Source organism: Anomalospiza imberbis, chromosome 4 (genome assembly GCF_031753505.1).
Source record: "Anomalospiza imberbis isolate Cuckoo-Finch-1a 21T00152 chromosome 4, ASM3175350v1, whole genome shotgun sequence".
Taxonomy (NCBI): Eukaryota; Metazoa; Chordata; class Aves; order Passeriformes; family Viduidae; genus Anomalospiza; species Anomalospiza imberbis.
The window spans coordinates 54337746-54356268 of NC_089684.1; the positions used below are offsets into that span (position 1 = coordinate 54337746).

General features: G+C 36.7%; 1 protein-coding gene across 5 annotated transcripts in view; it reads right to left on the minus strand.

The window, feature by feature from the left end:
- KIAA0232 (KIAA0232 ortholog) overlaps nucleotides 1-18523 on the minus strand; it is a 65215-nt gene that overhangs the window by 13156 nt on the left and 33536 nt on the right. For 4 of the 5 annotated variants that reach the window (XM_068188624.1, XM_068188627.1, XM_068188623.1 and 1 more), the window contains 3 exons: nucleotides 6198-6264; nucleotides 4766-4847; nucleotides 197-3494 (listed from right to left, as the gene is read on the minus strand). In XM_068188624.1, coding sequence (XP_068044725.1) covers nucleotides 197-3494; nucleotides 4766-4847; nucleotides 6198-6264 — 3447 coding nt within the window. The remainder of the gene's footprint in view (nucleotides 1-196; nucleotides 3495-4765; nucleotides 4848-6197; nucleotides 6265-18523) is intronic. The other variant, XM_068188626.1, reaches the window with a different exon arrangement.

Consider the following 18523-nt stretch of genomic DNA (forward strand, 5'->3'; position numbering starts at 1 on the left):
AACCAGCACCAGCACTCGGTCACCCTTACAATAAACAAGTTTATACTTATGTGCAGATGGAACCTCCAGTTTCTCTACAAAATAGTATTTTCTAGAGATCTATACAATCACGAACATTTAAACTGAACTGTCACATGACAAACTGCTGGTTATCAGCTGCCAGCTGCAAATTCTGTAATTTTATATATCCACATACCTCTTCATGCTCTCCTGAAGAAACAGGATTATCCTCGTACGTGGGGAAATGACACCCTGCTTTACAACTGCAAAACCTGCCAGTCTCCTCACGTGGCTCCACTATTCTGCAGTTTACTTTAGAGCTCTCCACCACTCTCCCTTCTAGAGATTCTTTCATACTGCATTCTAAACAGGGATCTTGGTTTCCTACTGGCAACATCCCGGCCGACTCTTCTTGGGAATCCAATGATGTCTGTGCACTCTTCTCCATTCCAGACTTTTTTAATCTGGGAAGGAATTTTCCAGATTCAAGCTCTGATTTTCCATAATAATGCCCTTCTTTTTCTGCATCTTCTTCCAGAGGTTTGAGATCTGCCTGTGGATCCTCAAATACATCTACTTGGGGAGGGACAGCAATACCTCCCTCATCTTTTTCTGACTCAAATTCTGACTCGCTTCCACCACCTGGAGAAAGTTCAGATGCAGAAATTGGGCGAAAGTGAGTCCTCGGAGAAATCCGTATAGCCCTGTACTGCGTTCGATCAACACCACATATCCTGGGGTGTAAAACCTCACTGTCCGAATCAGAGCACAGAATGGACTTAGGTTTAAAACTAGGGCTGAAAGATGCAATTCCTTCTGGCTCAAACGAACACTCTACATGAAGAACTTGTGAAAATGGATTGTTCAGGTCAAAGGAAGAGAATGAGTATTCAAGCCCCGGTTCTTCGACTTGAAAGTTACCACAAGCTCCCAGTAAGTCTTCATGGAAGATAAAAGAAAAACCCTTATTTAATCCGTTATCTCCGCTCTTTGATTGCTCGTTCTGTTCAAATGATACAAACGGCCTCCATAATTGCCTGTGGCCAGGGGCAAAGCTATTACCTGGAGTCATAAAAACATCTGTACCAGCTATTGTCACCACATCGGAAGCTGCACATTGCAGTAAGCTCCCCTTTGAGTGACCAGGTGGCACCACTGCCCATTCTCCATCACTGTTAAATGTTTTAAGCTCTCCATACACACCACCAAGTATAAATGAGTTTTCTTTATCCTGGTTAACATCCCAGGGTTTTGATGGTGTGGTATAGTCACCACCATCTACTTTTGATAAATCATTTGAGACAAAGGCTCTCTTCTCTACATTCTCCTTTTGACCTTCCCAAAGGTGATACTCTGACCTTTGCACTGCTTTATTGGGTTCCTGGAGGGTTTCAACTTTTGCTTCTGTATCCAAACAGCAGCAATAGTTATTTACATCAGTTGAAAACAATTCATCTTCTATTCCTTCTATTTCTACCATCGCTGCAGAATTTCTGTCTGTCATATTTGTCCAAATATCTTTAATAACCCCTGAGCTGTAGCCATCTCCATGTGGACTGCTTTCCCTACACCCTTGTGTAGTTTCATAGTCTTTACTTTCTGCTTTTTGTTCTAGCTGAATACCACAGACAGATTCTAGCTTAGATTTCTTTTTGAAAATCAAAGTGGGCATTTCTCCTAAACTTCTAGCTTGTTGCTGGCAGGTTTCTTCTGGCAGAAAATCTAGAATTTCTTCATCTACATAATTCGAAGACACTCTAGGAACTACATAATTAATATCTTCTGCATTAAATTGCGTGGATTCTTCATATGGAATATTTATAGTCTCATTGTCTGAACGTGTTTCTTCCGAGTGTGACCATGGACTACAGGTTCTTGTTGAAAGATTAGAACAGTGTTCATTTTCATCAAAGGCACTATTTTTGGTCCATATTAGCAATCTAGACTGTGTTTTTCCAAGAATATTAGCAGTGCTACTAGAATCTGCATTTTCATTTCCCAAGCTGAGTGTTTCAAAAGAAAATGGTAAAACAGAGTTACTGCATTGCACTTCAAACACTGAAAAACAAGAGTTTATACCAGACCCTTCATTAATATCTGAAAAGAGCTCTTGATTGCCAGCAAGCATGTGTGAATTAAGCATTGTGCTGTCTAGGATGGGGGAGAATCTGATCGGAGAATCTCCTCCAAAACTTTCCCCATCTGCATCACCAGAACTAGAAGATGAACAGCACTCCCAAAATTGAGCTAAATTACTAAGATCTTGCAAGAACCACCCTTCAGCACCAACAGAGCTGGTCGAATCAGTCCATATTGCACTTTCCCCTTGCAACTCCATTCCATCTAACACTATGCAACATTCTGCCTCAAAATCAGTTTTTTCTTTACTCTTCTGTCGAATCATATTTAAAATCCGACTCTCCCCTTGCATCGTATCTGAGGCACCAGGATCCAACATGGATTGATCAATATCCACTTCATAGAAGTGCGTTAGTTCTGACAGATGAACATCATCTAAATACTTGTCGTCCTCTGGTTGAGAACATATTGAGGTCCCAGCGAGGTCAATATCCTCATTTAGAACTGCAGGCATTTCTACAAAGTGACCATCGATGAAAGTACCTGCTGCGAGGTATGTTTTATGAGTATTATTGTTGCTAATACAAAGACCATGCACTGATTCAGACAACTCTTCTACAGCCTCTGATGTTACTCCACATATATCTTCTCTGTTGCGGTACGTAGTCTCCAGCTTGCTTTTTCTGCTAAGAGGAACAAAGTACTCCGTAATCGGCTCAGTATACCACAAGGGCTCTTCTTTATATTCCTTTTCATTTCTACTGTCTAAATACAAATCTTTTCCATCACTACCGCCAGCTTCTTTTCTTCCAATTTCTTTTAATGGCCTTTTACCTCTTTTGCACAGTTGTTTGATGGACCCGCTGCTGCTGCTGCTGCTGTTTCCGCTGTGGACTTTTCTATCAACCTTTTCACCAGATTTCACTGACAGCCTGCTCTGCCCATTCCGCCCTTTTTTACTCCGAACCTCTCTTGTTTTGTGTCTTACTTTAATACATTTCATTGATGCCTTGTATTCACCTTGATTACCACTAGAACTTGAGCCAGCCTCACTAGATCCTGATGACCAGGAGCGGGGACGCATCTTTCCTTCAGACTTATGTCGGACTTGCTTTTTGTACAAAACAGGCTTCTCTTCAACAGTGCTGTTACTAAACTTGTTTTCTTTCTCGTTTTTACTCTTCTTCTGCTGGGTTCTTTCCTGTACAGTGGCAGATACTTTATTACTTCTGTCTTTAGTTACTTCACTTTCACTATTGCAATCCTTTGGAGAAGATGTATCCGTGCTAGTTGGTGGAACAGTGGATGAAGATGAGGAGCTAGAGTAAGAGCATACTTTGGATTTATTCCATACAGTCATAATTTCCTGCAGGCAAACTGGCTTTTCAGAAAGAGGAGGAAATGCTTCATAGTACCTGAAAGCAAAACAAAAGGGACATTTGGATTGTAGAACTTCAGATAAGCATTAAGTTTAGAAAGCATTACTAAAAACACAGCAAAACACTACCAGACTAACTGCTAAAAATCTAGTTTGCAGTACATATGTACATGCCACTCACTGCACTATCTGAATGATACCAAAGGGAAAATTAAAATTACTTTAAAAGTGTTATAGTAACATATGTTTAGAAATATACTGCATACAAGTAAAACAATTTCCTTTTCGGAGACTACTAAACATCACTGTAGAAAGAAATTGTAGATGCTTACAAGAGTGGCTCCAGGTTTATTAGATAATGTAGTAATTCACTACAGGCTTCTTAAATGTTTGATTTAGATTATACATGAGGAAGTCCTGAATTTCAGTTAGGTCAGTCCTGAATTTCAGTTTTCAAAATTCTCGTTTATGAAATGAGACACTATCTGTCAAGTTCTATGTAATTTGATCATGAAGTTATTAAAAAAAACTATTAAAAAGGGTTAGTTTTTGAGTAGTTTAAGATGCTTAACAGCTTTATGCAAAAGGTACAAGATTAAAATACGGTTTTCTGCAATATTTATAGTAGTATGTGTTTGGTGGTAGAGAGATTTTTACTGAATCACATATATTTCAATGAAAACTTACTCAAAATTTTTAGAAGTCAGTTAAATGAAATGCACATTGGCACAATCAGTTCCCTGAAGGTTCATCAACCATTTAGTAACATTTCTACTAGGCTGCTGCTACTATTAAAAGATACAGAAGCAGGTGTACCTCCAAGAGAGGTCAATGACAAAATTCCTGGGTAGTTCAGTAACACTGGACTCAGGTACTTACTAACTAGGAGATCACTTTGGTTATCAAGAGTTTAAAGGTTATAAGATAGTTTGTTTGCCATTTCTGCAATAGAAGACAGTGAGATATGAATCCAGGAAACAGATTATTCCCTCCTTGTAAATCTACATGTCAATTAATTGTTTTAAAGGTTTTTGTCTGGTTGACTCAGTCTTCAGGAAACTAAAATAAAGTATAGCTTGAGTTCTGTATATAGTCAAATGAAAGCAGTCTGGGCTTTGATAGAAATTAAACTAAACAAGTGCTTTTATTTAAATATACAAGATTAACAAAAGAAGATGGCATGAAAAGAAATGTATTTCTTAATATCCACAAAACTCCAGATTTCTTCCTAAGTTAACTTCACTCTGTTAAAATATGGGAATAAAAAGAGAAAAGCATCTCAGATAATAATAAGAAAAAAATGCATACATTTCTACTTGATCCTTTGCTGTGGGAGATAAATCAGTCTCAGGAGTCAAAGAGCCTTCTAACTTTTTGTGAATCTTCTCCTCTGTTTTGGAAGAAAATTCCAAATGCTTAACAGAAAAACTCAAAAAATCCAGTGTACTTATAACAGTATTTAAAAAAAGCACCAGGATGTATAACTGTAATAGTAGTAAAATTTCCATACAACACTGTAAATAACATTAAGAAATCATGAATTACTACCCAAGATTCAAGTTTTTCACAGTTGTCCAGTCCTGCAAATCTGACCAAACACAACTGGCCAGCAGCTCCATGCAACCTCATGGCTAGCAATGCCCCACTGGGAAGATTCCTGCTGAATGTTTAATTGTTCCATATCCAAATCCTTATCTCATTCTTGCATTGCTACAGACAGAAGAAAATATTTCTTAAAAATCAACTATTTTACTAAATGTTTTTATCATTGGCCACATCTAACTTCTCATGTGTTTCACTGAAAGGAAATATCCTTGTAGTAATTTTTGAGCTTTGAGTAGATGTAAAGGCATATTTCCTGTGTGAGAGGTGACTGAAGATTTTCTAATTCTTTATATTCAAACCTTTAAAATAAAAAAAAGTGAGACATACGTTTTTTAATTTTATTTTTTTCAAAATAAATGCTCAACATCACCTTGGCTCAGGAAGAAATTCACAGCATTTGAAGTACTAAGAGCTGAGTAAGGATTACTGTTTAAAAACAAAAACAGGGAATGGAAACTGCTAAAACCATGCTTTAAGCAGGTACATGTTTCTCTTATTTACAGCTACTTATACTACATAATAAGCATATTAATTTTACTCTAACTGTCCAAGGCTGCTGCTGTGTGCCTGAGCAAACATTTATGTGCGACGAACTTTCACTGGAGACAACACAAATTTACATTATGCTTCCTCCCCCCTAAGCTTGACATCATAAAGTGCCCATTATCATTCCCCTATAGCCCAAAAATTTTAAGTAGTGGTAGTTATTTGGATGCTTTTCACACAAATAGTTTCCACATAATTATTTTGAGGCAAACCTGCACTTTGCAAGCGTCAATACACAAAAGGAATAGAATCAAGCCTACTTTATTTTCATTACTTTTGGTAGGGAGGGGGGATGCTGAATTTGGAATATTTACTAAAAAAGCAGGCACAGCTGGATATGAATAGTTATACCTTTCCATGAAGAAAGCTCCATTTGTGACTGGCTATTTCTTAGTAAATAAAGCATACCAATACAAAATTGCTTAAATTATTTGAATGAAATTATTCAAATGTATTTTAAAATTGCATGGCCTGTACTAAAAGCTACTGAAAAACAGCCTACCCCCTCACACCCACCCCCATCTCGGAATGTTGCAGAATTGATAAATACAATACATGGCCTCAGAAGTTTTAAACATTTTTTCCTCACCTTGCTTACTCTGAAGGTCTTTCAGTTTGGAGCAAAGCTCCTCCACTAACGTTTCAATCCCAGAGCTCTGCACAACAACAAAACCACGTGGGAAAAAAAAGAAAAGAAAAACAGAAAACATAACTTACTAAAAATAATTTTAATGTCATAGAAATATACCAATACTGTAAACATATCTCAGCAGACATACTGTTGTTTTTGCACAGTAACTACACATGAAAAATCAACAAAAATTATTCCTAGTATAAATCCAATCCTATAAATACATTAGTTAGAGGTCAAAATGATTTCATGGAACACGAAGATACACTCACACAGAGGTTTCAAACTACAGGTCACATTGTTGCATCATTGGATATCCAAGGCTTTGCAAACACAGCATGTCACATTTACTGCATGGTATTCTGCAGATTTAGCCAGGAGTCTCAGCATAGAAGCTCAGTTGCTGCAGATTTAGGCAGGAGTCTCAGGATAGACCCACTGATCACTAGGAAGCATTTCAGAAAGCTAGGCCTGATCCTTTTGGCTGCACAATTTTTACCTGTGGGAATGGGACTGTTAAAAGGATACAGAAAATCAGGCATGAAGGTGGAAAGGAGAACAGTAGGAAGGTGTACCCACATATGTGGCAGAGAGGGAGAGGAAATGCTTCCACAGTATTTTTATGCAAAACCCATCCCATAGTCTTGCCAATTTAAAATGACCAGCTATTTTTTTCTTTTTAAACATTGTGTTATTAACAACACAAGACAGGAGAGGGAAAAATAAACACCTTCTTCATATTTCTATAAGCCTCCATTTTCTTCCTATATTCCTCCCCATAAATATTGAAATACTGAAAATAAACAATACACACAAAACAGTCCGATATATTACCCACAGAGGAAAACCTCATGTCATTCCAATGGAATAAAATTTAAACTCCAGTCAGTGAAATACTAAGCACCAACTTAAAGCCTGAAAAGACCATTCTTGTTGGAAGGAAAACTAGGTGAGGTGGGTACTGTGTGGATATTTGTATTGTCATTATTCAATGGTCAGGAATTGTGCCTGGAGACTGCACTTCACACTTTCCCTAACAGCAAACAGAGCTGGAATCACAGCTAAACACAGCAACCTGGAACTAGTGAGGAAGATACAAGAGGTCCCCTGCACACCACCCTACAGCTGGGAGTGGTAATAAGGGAGGACCACGCAGCTTTTTGTATCCCATGCACAGTTTCCTCAATATCAACTCCATCATTGTTGGAAGTCTAGTTCCACTCATACTTGGAGAAACTTACACAAGCCCCCAAGAAAATTATCTCATCTTCTGAATTTAACATGGTCTTATTGTGCATATAGTTATGGGACATGTTTTTTCTCCAAAGGCAACTCTGATCAAATATCAAGTTACAGAAATACACAGAAAAGAGTTTGACTTGCTGTGTCACCCGGGTGGTATAAAGATTTCATTTTTCCAAGATCTAAGAGTTTCTGATTTAAAGTCCAGAAATTGCTGAGAAATGTGAATATATGTTGCTAAAGCACAAGCAAATATTATGAAAAAGAGAGTACTGATTTATTCAGTCAGACTAGCTTGTTTAATTCACTGTCAGAAAAACACATTTGAAAAATCATACACTGAAGCAATGATTTATATGCTAACTCTAATTATTTGCAGCCAAGTGAGAAAGAAAGCAATGTTCTATTCCTAATTGTATTGCTGCACTGAAGTGCTAAATATAAACCTTTACTCTGCATACTTAACTGAGGATGACTTAGCAATATCAAACTTCAGAAGGCATCTCCCGTATCAGTAAATTTACCAGTATAAATTGAATCATTTAGCAAGGACCAAGCAGGAGAGTAATATGGACAAAGCTATGTAGTTGTAATAATTTGTCACTTTATGCCTATACCACTCTTGACTCCCCCCTCCTCCCTCAAAAAGGTCAACAGAGGAGGAGCTGGCTTTGGTTTTCCTTAGCTCCCCAAACTGTCTAATCGAACAGACACCTGCAGCAAACACTCCAAGGAATACAGATTCACTTCCTTAACTTAATATAACATCATGCTAAAAAAATGCCCCAAACCAGCAGCAATATGCTTACCATTACACCGAAGAAGTGAAAACTTTTGCAATCAAACGCTTCATTTCCTCCTGGACCATGAAACTAATACTTGAGTCAGCTGACGTGCGCCCGCTCTCCTGAGCGGCGCTGAAGGAGACAGCGCTCGCTTTGAAAAAGGGGGGTGGGACCCACTGTGCAGAACACCAGGACTCCAGAGACCCCTGCTCAACTTCTGACTGCAGCACATGGAAACGTGCTGCAGACTTAGTGCAACAAATGCCGTGGCAGTTCTTTCATATATGACACTGGTGTTCACAGAATATGAGATTTACTTACTTTTTTCATTGTTTACCTTAATGCGTTGTAGCTGTAACAGCCCCATGGCCTGAAAGTAACACGTTCCAGGCACTGGCTTGGTTCAGTAGGACACAGTTAGCTAACAAAACTAGGTGATCTGCTTGAATTACTTTGCTTATGTTTAAATTTAAAGACAGTCCCCGTACAGTATAAATACTGGAGCACCTTATAAACATTTTGAAATATGGAAGTTTTGGTGCCCAATTATGTTTGCTTTTGTAATTCCATCATGAAAGGCTTAAATCTCAAAATTGTCTGGCCCAGATTTCTACCAACCTATTTCTCTCATTCGAATTACAAAGAACAGTGCATATTTTTTTTAATTCATATTTTTAATTTTAAATAACAATAATTCCTGCATACCAAACACATTTTATTCTCTTCTACTATTTTTAACATATTTTTCTTCCCTTCCCCTACTTTACATCCAGTTTCACCAAAAGTTGTTCGTTTTGGCTTTTTATCAGCTGGCTGCAGCAAGGGAAGGATTACATAAAGGATAGGTGTTATGTTACTGGCATAGGAGAGATGGTGCTAACAGATAAATTAAGCTTCTGAACTCACCCAGCATGAACAAGAACAGTCAATCTGACTGCTGGAGTTACAGGACTCCAATAACCACTGTCTTCCCTACTGACCACCATGACACTATTCAGAGCCTAATTAATGCAGTTCTGCATAATGAAGAATAAGACCAATTAAAAAAAAAAAAAAGCAAAAAACAGCAAAGCTCACTCACATTTTTATACATATTTGTAAATATGTTTGGTACTTTTGACTGCTTTTTGAGGTTGGATTTTTTTTTTTCCTAAACATATGAGCACATACATATATATAATGACAAATATTAAATCAAAGACCTTTTGAACACACTCTACTTTGGAAGTAGAGCAGTCAAAAATGACAAGTGGTAACTCATTAGCCTCAAGCATCCCAATTGCTTTTGTATGTACATTCACACCTCTGTACAGCTGCAGAAAATGTCCCCAGAAGATATTAAATCTATAAGTGTAGTTATTTCTGAAATATTTTTATAAATTTAAAATATTCAGTTATATTGTGAACCATGGAGACACCCTGTATTATGTGCACCAAACTGAAATCACTAAAAACTGTTGCCTATGTTAGCAGTGGGCAATGGTTTCGATGTGTTCACAGTTTTGAGTAAGAATTTGTGAAACATTAGCTCCTCTCATATGCTTGACAAATCACTTGAATTCTTAACTGATATTCACCTCTGCTAGCAGGTTTCTTCTGAATGTTGCAAACAAGCACAACACAGTCACCATCCGAAAATCTGAAGTTTTTCCTGAATTTGATCACAACCAGCACCACTATTATTTCACATAGTTATACTATGGAAATGAGAAGGGGATTGTTCAACAAAATTTTTCATTTTCACTGAGCTTTCATCTCTTCCCATCACTCAGTAATGATATCTGGTTATGGGTCTCATATTTCTAACAAAAAAAATGCCATGTAAACATATACTTTGTCCTGCAGGTCTGCACATATGCAATAGCCAAGCCTTCTGGACAAAACAAAGGAAAACAAAATTCTGATAGTCAGTACTTAGAAGGAGATTTTCCACATCGGACAGACCATGAATAAAGACACAGAAACTGAAAAATCCATCAGACTGTACAACTCAAAGGAAGTGTTGTTTTAGGGAGATGCTGTTTGGCTTTAAGTTTTTGGCAGGTTCAGTTTTTTTGTCTTTAGTCTAACATAAGTTAAAAGCTTCCTCCAGATGCTTTGAAATGTGCAGTGCAAATATTTACTAAATATGGCTTGTGACTTCAGGCCTTCAAGGTACAGGGAAGGGTCCTTGCCCCTCTTCAATCATTTTGAAAAGCAAAAGCATTACAATTCCTTCTACTTGAACAATTAAAATAATCACTCATTTGCTATTAGGCTTTTGAGAGCTTTCTAGCTTACACTTTCAAAACAAATCCTCATTTCCTTTTCCCAAACATAGAGAATTTGTTTAGGTTGGAAAGTACCACAGGAGATCATCTAGTGCAAGCCCCTGTTGAAAGAGGATAACCTAGAGAACACTGACACTCCTTTCACAAAATACAAGTTCAAGCAATTGAGAAATTAAATCAATATATTCATAGTTTCAAATCATTGATTTAACAGGCCATAGGGCTCTCCAGAGAAGATGGTATTCTGACTGTACCAGGACTGTTTTCTTGGCATGTGTCCTGTCACCAAGTGCAGGATTAGACAGCTTTTCTATATGAATCAGCTGTTAAGCCACGTGAACTGAGTAAGGCACAAAATGTGATTCACTGCAACCACACATCTATTTCTATATTTTGTAGGATGATGAGAGAAAGTTAGAAGTCTAACTTTTCATTTTTTAACATTCTGACACAGTATAATTCATCTGATTACAAGTACTCTCAAAAGAGGTACTCAAGACAGACTGAAAAAAAGACTAAAAAAAATCTTGGCCCAAGATCGGCACTATGCGAATGAATAAATGAATAAATAAATCAATCCATTAAAACAGTAGCTTCTCTCGGGTGTTCAACCCAGGTGGAGTTCATGGGAATAAAGTAAGGTTCCAGCTTGCATTATGGAATTTTTTTCCACCATAATAAGGTGGATGACACTAAGAAACATTTAAGAATATGTACTCGTACAACCTTTTTGACCCTTTAGAAGTAAGAACACAATTAAATCTTTATCTGTTCACTTCAATACATAATGATTTACAACAAAGATATTGGACCAGTCAGAAAAACAGATTCTATTTATTAACTTCTTTTTTTGGGGCTCATGAATACTTGATCCAAAGTAATCTTCAATCAATGTGTGACCTCATAATATCAATTTCCAAGCAAGCTGACTTAATAACACAAAAATGCAAGCTATTTTAAGAAATACGAGAGCAATAGCTCTCCAACAAGGAAATAAAATACTTCCTTGCAGCTCTTTTAATTCTGTCTTTGGTATTAAAACAACATTAGGAAAGGTAAATTACATATCTAGCACACAGCTAGGATCAGGCTCAGATTTCAGAGCTATGATTCACCACTTCACACAACACCTTCTAAGAGAGAGATAATAAATAGCACATGTTATTTACTAATTCTAGATAAAAGAGATCATCTGCCAGCTCAAATTAACTTCAAATGAACATGCTATCCCTAAATGTAGGTTACTAGAACAGCTAATCTGACTTCTGTTATTTAAAACTTAATTCTTTTAGATCCCTCCCATAGCAGGCTACCCTGAAATAGAAGTTATCCCCCCAAGAAAGGATAATTCCTCACTAGAGGCTGTTCTTCCTGATTATTATTCATCACATATAAACAAACATGTTGACTTCAAAGCCACAACAGACTTGCTATCCTTGTATGCAGTGCTGCTGAGATTTCACTTAATCACAGTACTTCAGCTAGCCCATGCTAAAATGTTCTTATCTGTATTATCAATGAAATGGGAGAAACTTGTGAAGTATGTTCCCACCAATTATGCAAAGGCTCTTTTCTGCATGAAGTGAATTGCAGAAAGGACACTTGAATTTTCCCCAGCAGGTGCTCTGCCAAATTTGTTCGAGTTTGCTTGTGTGTATGATAAAAATTCATATTGGATCCCCAACTCAAATTTTTGATGAAAATGATTGTTCTGCATTAAGGAAAATTATAATAACACTCCTCTGTGAGGGAACACAGGGCATTATTCAGGAGAGCTCTGTAACCAACTCTGGCCACTCCTTTGTGCCTGAAAGACTGTGCTGCTCCTCCCTCCAAGAAATGCATATGCCAACTTCACTCCTGTCCCAGGCTTAGCAGAGAAGCTGCTGTGAGGACAGATCTGCCATGCCCCAGTTTGTTCCCATTTTCACCGGAAGCACACACAAGGTGAAATAACTTTCCATCACACTGAACACATACTTTCAGCCTTCACGACAGTCATCTGTACTATTGGAAATAATACTTATGAAGCCATTTTTGTGTAGACTAAGCTCCCACAACGAACTTATCCAGTTCAATATGTATCTTTCCTTTATTGAGAAAACGCATACAAAAACTGGAATAATTAAAACTTTTGTCAAATTCAACTAATGTTACTATCACAGACAGCAAAGTGGCTTCAGTAACATGACTGAAAATGAGATACATGGTACTATGAATATCTGTTTAATGCCATAGTCATAAAGGAAAAGAAATTGATTTATTGTAATTAATTTATTCTGTGATGGTTACCTTGGTGAGACAAATTACTTTCACTTCCTATATGGTATCTGAAGTTATTTTTAAAATTCTTTCCTAAATAACACTGCATGTTCTGGAAACTGCTAGTATATCCCTTTCAGAAAGGGTAACTGGATACAACTCAAAAGAAAGATAATATTCATTGACTTTGTGAAGTGCTTTGGCATTTTCCAGTAAAAGACTACGAACAGAAGAGTCAGACACACAGAAATGCTTACTACTGAGCTAGTCAGCACATATGCTTCAAGAACCATTAAGACTCTTTTGGAATCTTAACTTCAGTTTTTTGCTTTAATAAAATCGAATTTTCAACATACACTTCACTTTTCTGATTTGTTAAGATGGTTTTTACACAACTTGATTCATTCTTGTGATGTCCCATATCTTTACACCAACACTCTTGTTCATGTCACTTTTAGTTATACAAAAATGTGCAATTTAAATCACTTAAGAAATCACCTGATGTTTACAGATTCCCTGGTACCCCAGTGTAGTGGTCTGTGTGTATCATCTACTTAATATTGGCTTACGTTAGAGAAGCAGGGAACAGCAGGAATAAATGAGTGATTAAAATTAATTTTAAATAATTTAGTTAGGTGCCATTCTACTTAAGAGGAAAAGAAAGATTGTTCCCTTGCTACAAACACCAGAAGTCCTTTTTTCTCAGTTCTTGCCTATCACTATTGCAAAGTGTAAGGCAGATTACGCAATAGTGCCTCAGGCCAAATGTCACACAGATACCATAATCTCTGGAGGCAGCAATAGCTGGCCAAAGTAACCCATCAATAAAAACATGCTCAGATGTGCAATCATAACCAATTCATTCATTTGGCCTGGATTAGCAGATTATTTCTTCAAAGAAGGTTTATGTGCAGAACTGGAGTAACTGTATGGATGCCCCACCCCTACAAATGTTGAAGGCCAGGTTGGATGGGGTTCCAAGGAAACTGGTCTAGTGGGAGGTGTCCATGCCCATGGCAAGAGGTTGGAACAAGATGATCTTCAAGGTTCCTTCCAAACCATTCTAGGATTCTATGATGCTACGAAAGTTTGACAGTTCTGCACTTCGAATAAGAAAGATGACAAATACTAAGTGAATTTCAACAAAATCTTATTTTAGACACATCTCAAGTTTGTGCTGAAAGCAAGGCACATTTGAGAATAAAATTATCATTTTAAATTTTTAACAAAACTGTTCACTAGAGCCACACTTGCTCCTCTATGTGGTCCCATATGATAACACAAGTATCAGAAGAGTTACATTTCCCCCTCATGACTCAAGGTAAGCAAAGCCAATGCTCTATGCTGTTAGCATGCCCACACCTGAGTAATTTAAAAGAAATTACTGTTACAAAGTTTCACCAATTATGTTTCTATGTTATCCCCAAGAAGTAATTTCTTAGAACAGTGGGATGGAAGGCACTGTGTGTTCTTGTTAAATATATTAGAGGAGTTAGCTTTCAAAATTCCTCTCAGAATCTATCAACCAAGACTAGCTCTTGCTTTAACAGTTTGAACAGTTTCATGTTAGCAGATTTTGAGAGCTTGGTTAGTTCAGAATGGACCACATTGCCTGAACCCATTATGGCAGGCCTTGGGAGATCAGCAGCACAGGACACTAGGAATGCCTGAGGATGTGCTGTGGACCCTGCACTGGGAGAAGGAAAGAGTCTTGGAGCACTGGTTTCATCTGTGCAGAAAGTAAGATCACAGGAAATTGTCTCCTTTGCTCATTCTTAAAAAGTCCCCACACATTTCAGCAGAAGGACACAGCAACTGGTTTAACTGAAACTCTGGCACCATCTTGGGGTGCAGCTTCACGCGTCACACCGCAAATGTTTGACTGAACTCACTCCACAGGAACTGCAGTAGCACAGCTGGAGACCTGCTTGCTCTATTGGACAATGCAAATTTTAGCAGAAATGTAGTCAGGTACAAGCAAATTAAGCCTGGATTTGTGATCAATGGACAGGCACATAAGTAATTTCAATATTATTACTAGGAAATATACATATTGAAAAGTCTTATATGTATCAGTCTCCCTAAGTAACCTCTAATTCCAACCTTGCCCACAGTATCCACCTTGTAAAAAGAAACACACATGAATTTCTAAACTTATTTATTTAATAAATTTCCGAGTCTCAAAGATACTGCTTTCTGTCTTTTTACAAAAACAAGACAAGTAATGACAAGTTTCATTATTCAACTACAAAATAATGTACTTTCAGAATTAGAAGGTTTAAAAAACAGAAAAAAAGAACCTCCACTTGCACCTGAACAAACTGACCCATGTTTCTACAAACAGCAAAAACAAAACTAATCACCAAGCTATTTAATGTTGACAAATCAGCTGTTTTTACTTAAAATTCGAGGCAGTAACTCCAGTATAACATTTCTTATTTTCATCAAAGGTCTTTTATATAAATATTCCCCAATCCTAAACATTAGGATTTTTTACCCAATGTTTCATTAGAATGGACATCCCCACTTGAGCAGTTAATTGCAAAACAACCTTTTAAAATTTCTTCCATACTTTAGCAGGATAAAAATTAAAATAAAATCTCTACTCAAGGTCAATATTAACATGCTTTTTAAAATTTGAGCAATTCTTTATCATGTCTTTAAACTGCTATTTATTCAAGTGTTTCAGAAAAAATAAACTTTAGAACTACAGTAAGAATAGCAATTGATTGCTACATTAAAGTACTTGTCTTAAGTCTTTCTCACCATCATTCTGTCTCCATTTTCTGGCAAGTTGCAATGTACTTACATTTCCTCTGCTCCTGACTGCATCAAGAGCATCTGCAGCCAAAGACTCATTCATACAAATATAGACAATTTGAGACACCAAAATGCTTGTCACACAAAAAATACTGTCCTCAGAATGTACATACATTAACAATTTGCATTCCTACGTATACCAGATGGTGTCTGTCAGAATCAGGCCACCCCCCACAAACACACTTAGTCCACAACATTCAAAGACACTGTGAGGCAGAGCAGCTTCTCTGACTCTTCATTCTCTACAATGTAGGAAATGTTTAAGAAATAAACACCAAACTTAGGCTTCTTCAAGTCAGATGTTTGTTTTCAGCACTGTGAAATTAAAACTAGAACCCTGGATTTCTGTCTCTGATTAGTGGTTTATGGCATTACTCTTTTTAACACAAGAGGAAGAACAGAAGTCAAGCAAAACTAAGCTACCAAATGAAGCACCTAAGTATGAATGTAAAATATAAATTAAGTATAAATGTATAAATGAAGTATTCTCAGAATGGAAATGAAAATCCACAAGAGGTGATTTCAAAATACTTGTTTCAACCACAAAATGAAAGTCTGACAAAAAAAGTACTTACTGCTATCAAGCCAATTTTCATATAATCTATTTTATGACTTTCTCTCTCCATCAAGCATCTTTTTGAAGTGATCACCCAGTTTTAAGGCTTTTGGTTACTGGTAGGGGAGGAGGCAGACTGTCTGACATTTCTTAACATGTTATTAGTTTAAATAGTTAAATGCAAAAATCAAAATTACATTAACCATATCTCTGAAATTTCCTATGAGAAATTACTACTGACTCTCATTACCTTTTCATCCTCTGCACACTTTTCTCTCTAAAACAATCAGGCTGCAAAATCCTAAAGTCTTCATTGAATTGTCACCCTGTTTTGGCTCTTTTGTGTGTGTTTGTTTGTGTGTGCCTATACACACATGTATATATATATATATACTCTGTCTACAAACACACACAGGGTAAACACTATAATCACTTCACTTAAATACAATTTTATTTAAATATATTTAAGTTGAAATCCACTAAGACTTTTCCAATTTCCCCTTTCCCAATAAAGGAGCTCAAACTTGCTTGTTTTACTTCAATACTAAGGTTGAAAGAAGAGGTTAGGCTGGAAGAGCAAGTGTTCCATATCCATGTGAGCAGACTGGCATTTCTGCATCCACCTACTTTGAAAAAGGGATCACAGAAGGTAAGCAAAACTATAAACAAGCTCCATAACTGCCCATGTGGATTATTTATCAGGCCACTTGCAAAAAGAGAACATCCTAATGAACATATCTACCTCATCTGACAACAAAAAAAATCACTGGTAAACATTTCTCAGATTATTCAAAAAAACTATTTTAAAAAATTCAAGTGGCACTGGAAAAAAAGTATTTATTTGTATCTCAACAATTTTTATAAATACTCCTTACACACAACTGATCTACAATTTCAACAAAATTCACAGAGTTTTTATCTTTTTGTAGAGATGAAACTGTGAAATTATATGGACCAGCCTGAATGCCTCAGCAGAAATATTATTTCAACATTATCTTTCACATCTATTCATTATTCCCATCAGATCAGCGCACAAACTTAAATACAATAACTCAACAACATGAGAAATGTGTTTCAAAAATCAGAAATAAAATATATCTTACAAGTTACTCTAAAGTATTACTAGCATTTAAGCAGGATCACCCTTCCCTTTAATTCTGGGGGAAAAAATAAAAAGCCTGTATTTCTTTCATGCAATGCATGTGTTAAACTACCTACAAAGCAACTTTAAGTAAAAACTTTTAAAAAAGGTTTAAAGGTTCAATTCTGTGTTTGAATATACATTATAAAAATTATGACCTGCAATTTCATTAATGACAAAAAATGTGCAAGCTTAATTGTCTGAGCAGGCAACAGAAGTCAAAATAGCTCTGAAATAAGTCTACAGGTTGCAGATCATAGGTTAATGTTGAACACTAAAAATTTGACAAGGTGACAGAGGTCAAAGGTGAAGTTCTTTTTCAACCTTTCAGATCTCATGTATTTTTATTCTTTCAAAAATGTAGTTGCATAGCTTCTTCTCTTCTCTATTAAAGATTATTTATAAATTCACCTCCTTCCTTTTGCTCTGCAACTGAATTTCTCTATATAAAATAAATTTAATTCTAAGTGATGATTCTTGATTTTCAGCTGTGTGGAGGTGTATCCATGTAAATTCTGAAGTTAAGAATCGATCATCAGTATTCCTGTATGAGAGCTACATTTTACTGTTCATAAAATGAGTATACAAAGAAAAACGTATCCTCAAGAAAGACATTGCTTCTTGCAATTATTTCTCTGTATTTGCTTCATATTCAAATTAACTTCTATGGTAGTTGGAGTGCTGACCCGAATATTCTGTAATTATGAGAGCAGAGCAAATTACCAATAAAATTGTACTTACTATCACTTTGTTAGGATAATAAGTAATGGGAAAATGGGAGGTCAGAAATCTCCCAGTAAGTCATTTAGCAATTTGGTAACTGAACAAATACTCAAGCAGCTTCACAGTGAGCCACAACATGATGGTAATGCTGCTGAAGGTGGTGGGAATAACCACCAAATCTTCCCCACTTCCTTCATTACTTTTCCATAGCCTTGCTGGCACAAGTGTCTGTGCCACAAATCTGACCAGGAAACCTCTCTGGGTTAACATTTCCTCCACCCCAACCAGGTTAATATCAAAAAACTGATTCACTTTCCCAAACCAGTTGTCCATTTGGGTGGTTACCCAAATGCTTGTGCAAGCACAAGCTATGACTAGGAAGGTGTGTAGAGCAGTAATGCAACCAGGCTGCATGGGTGAGGTAGTTTCTTCTTACAACAATGACAGATCAGAGTATTTATAGTTCTGTAAACTAAAAAAAACAG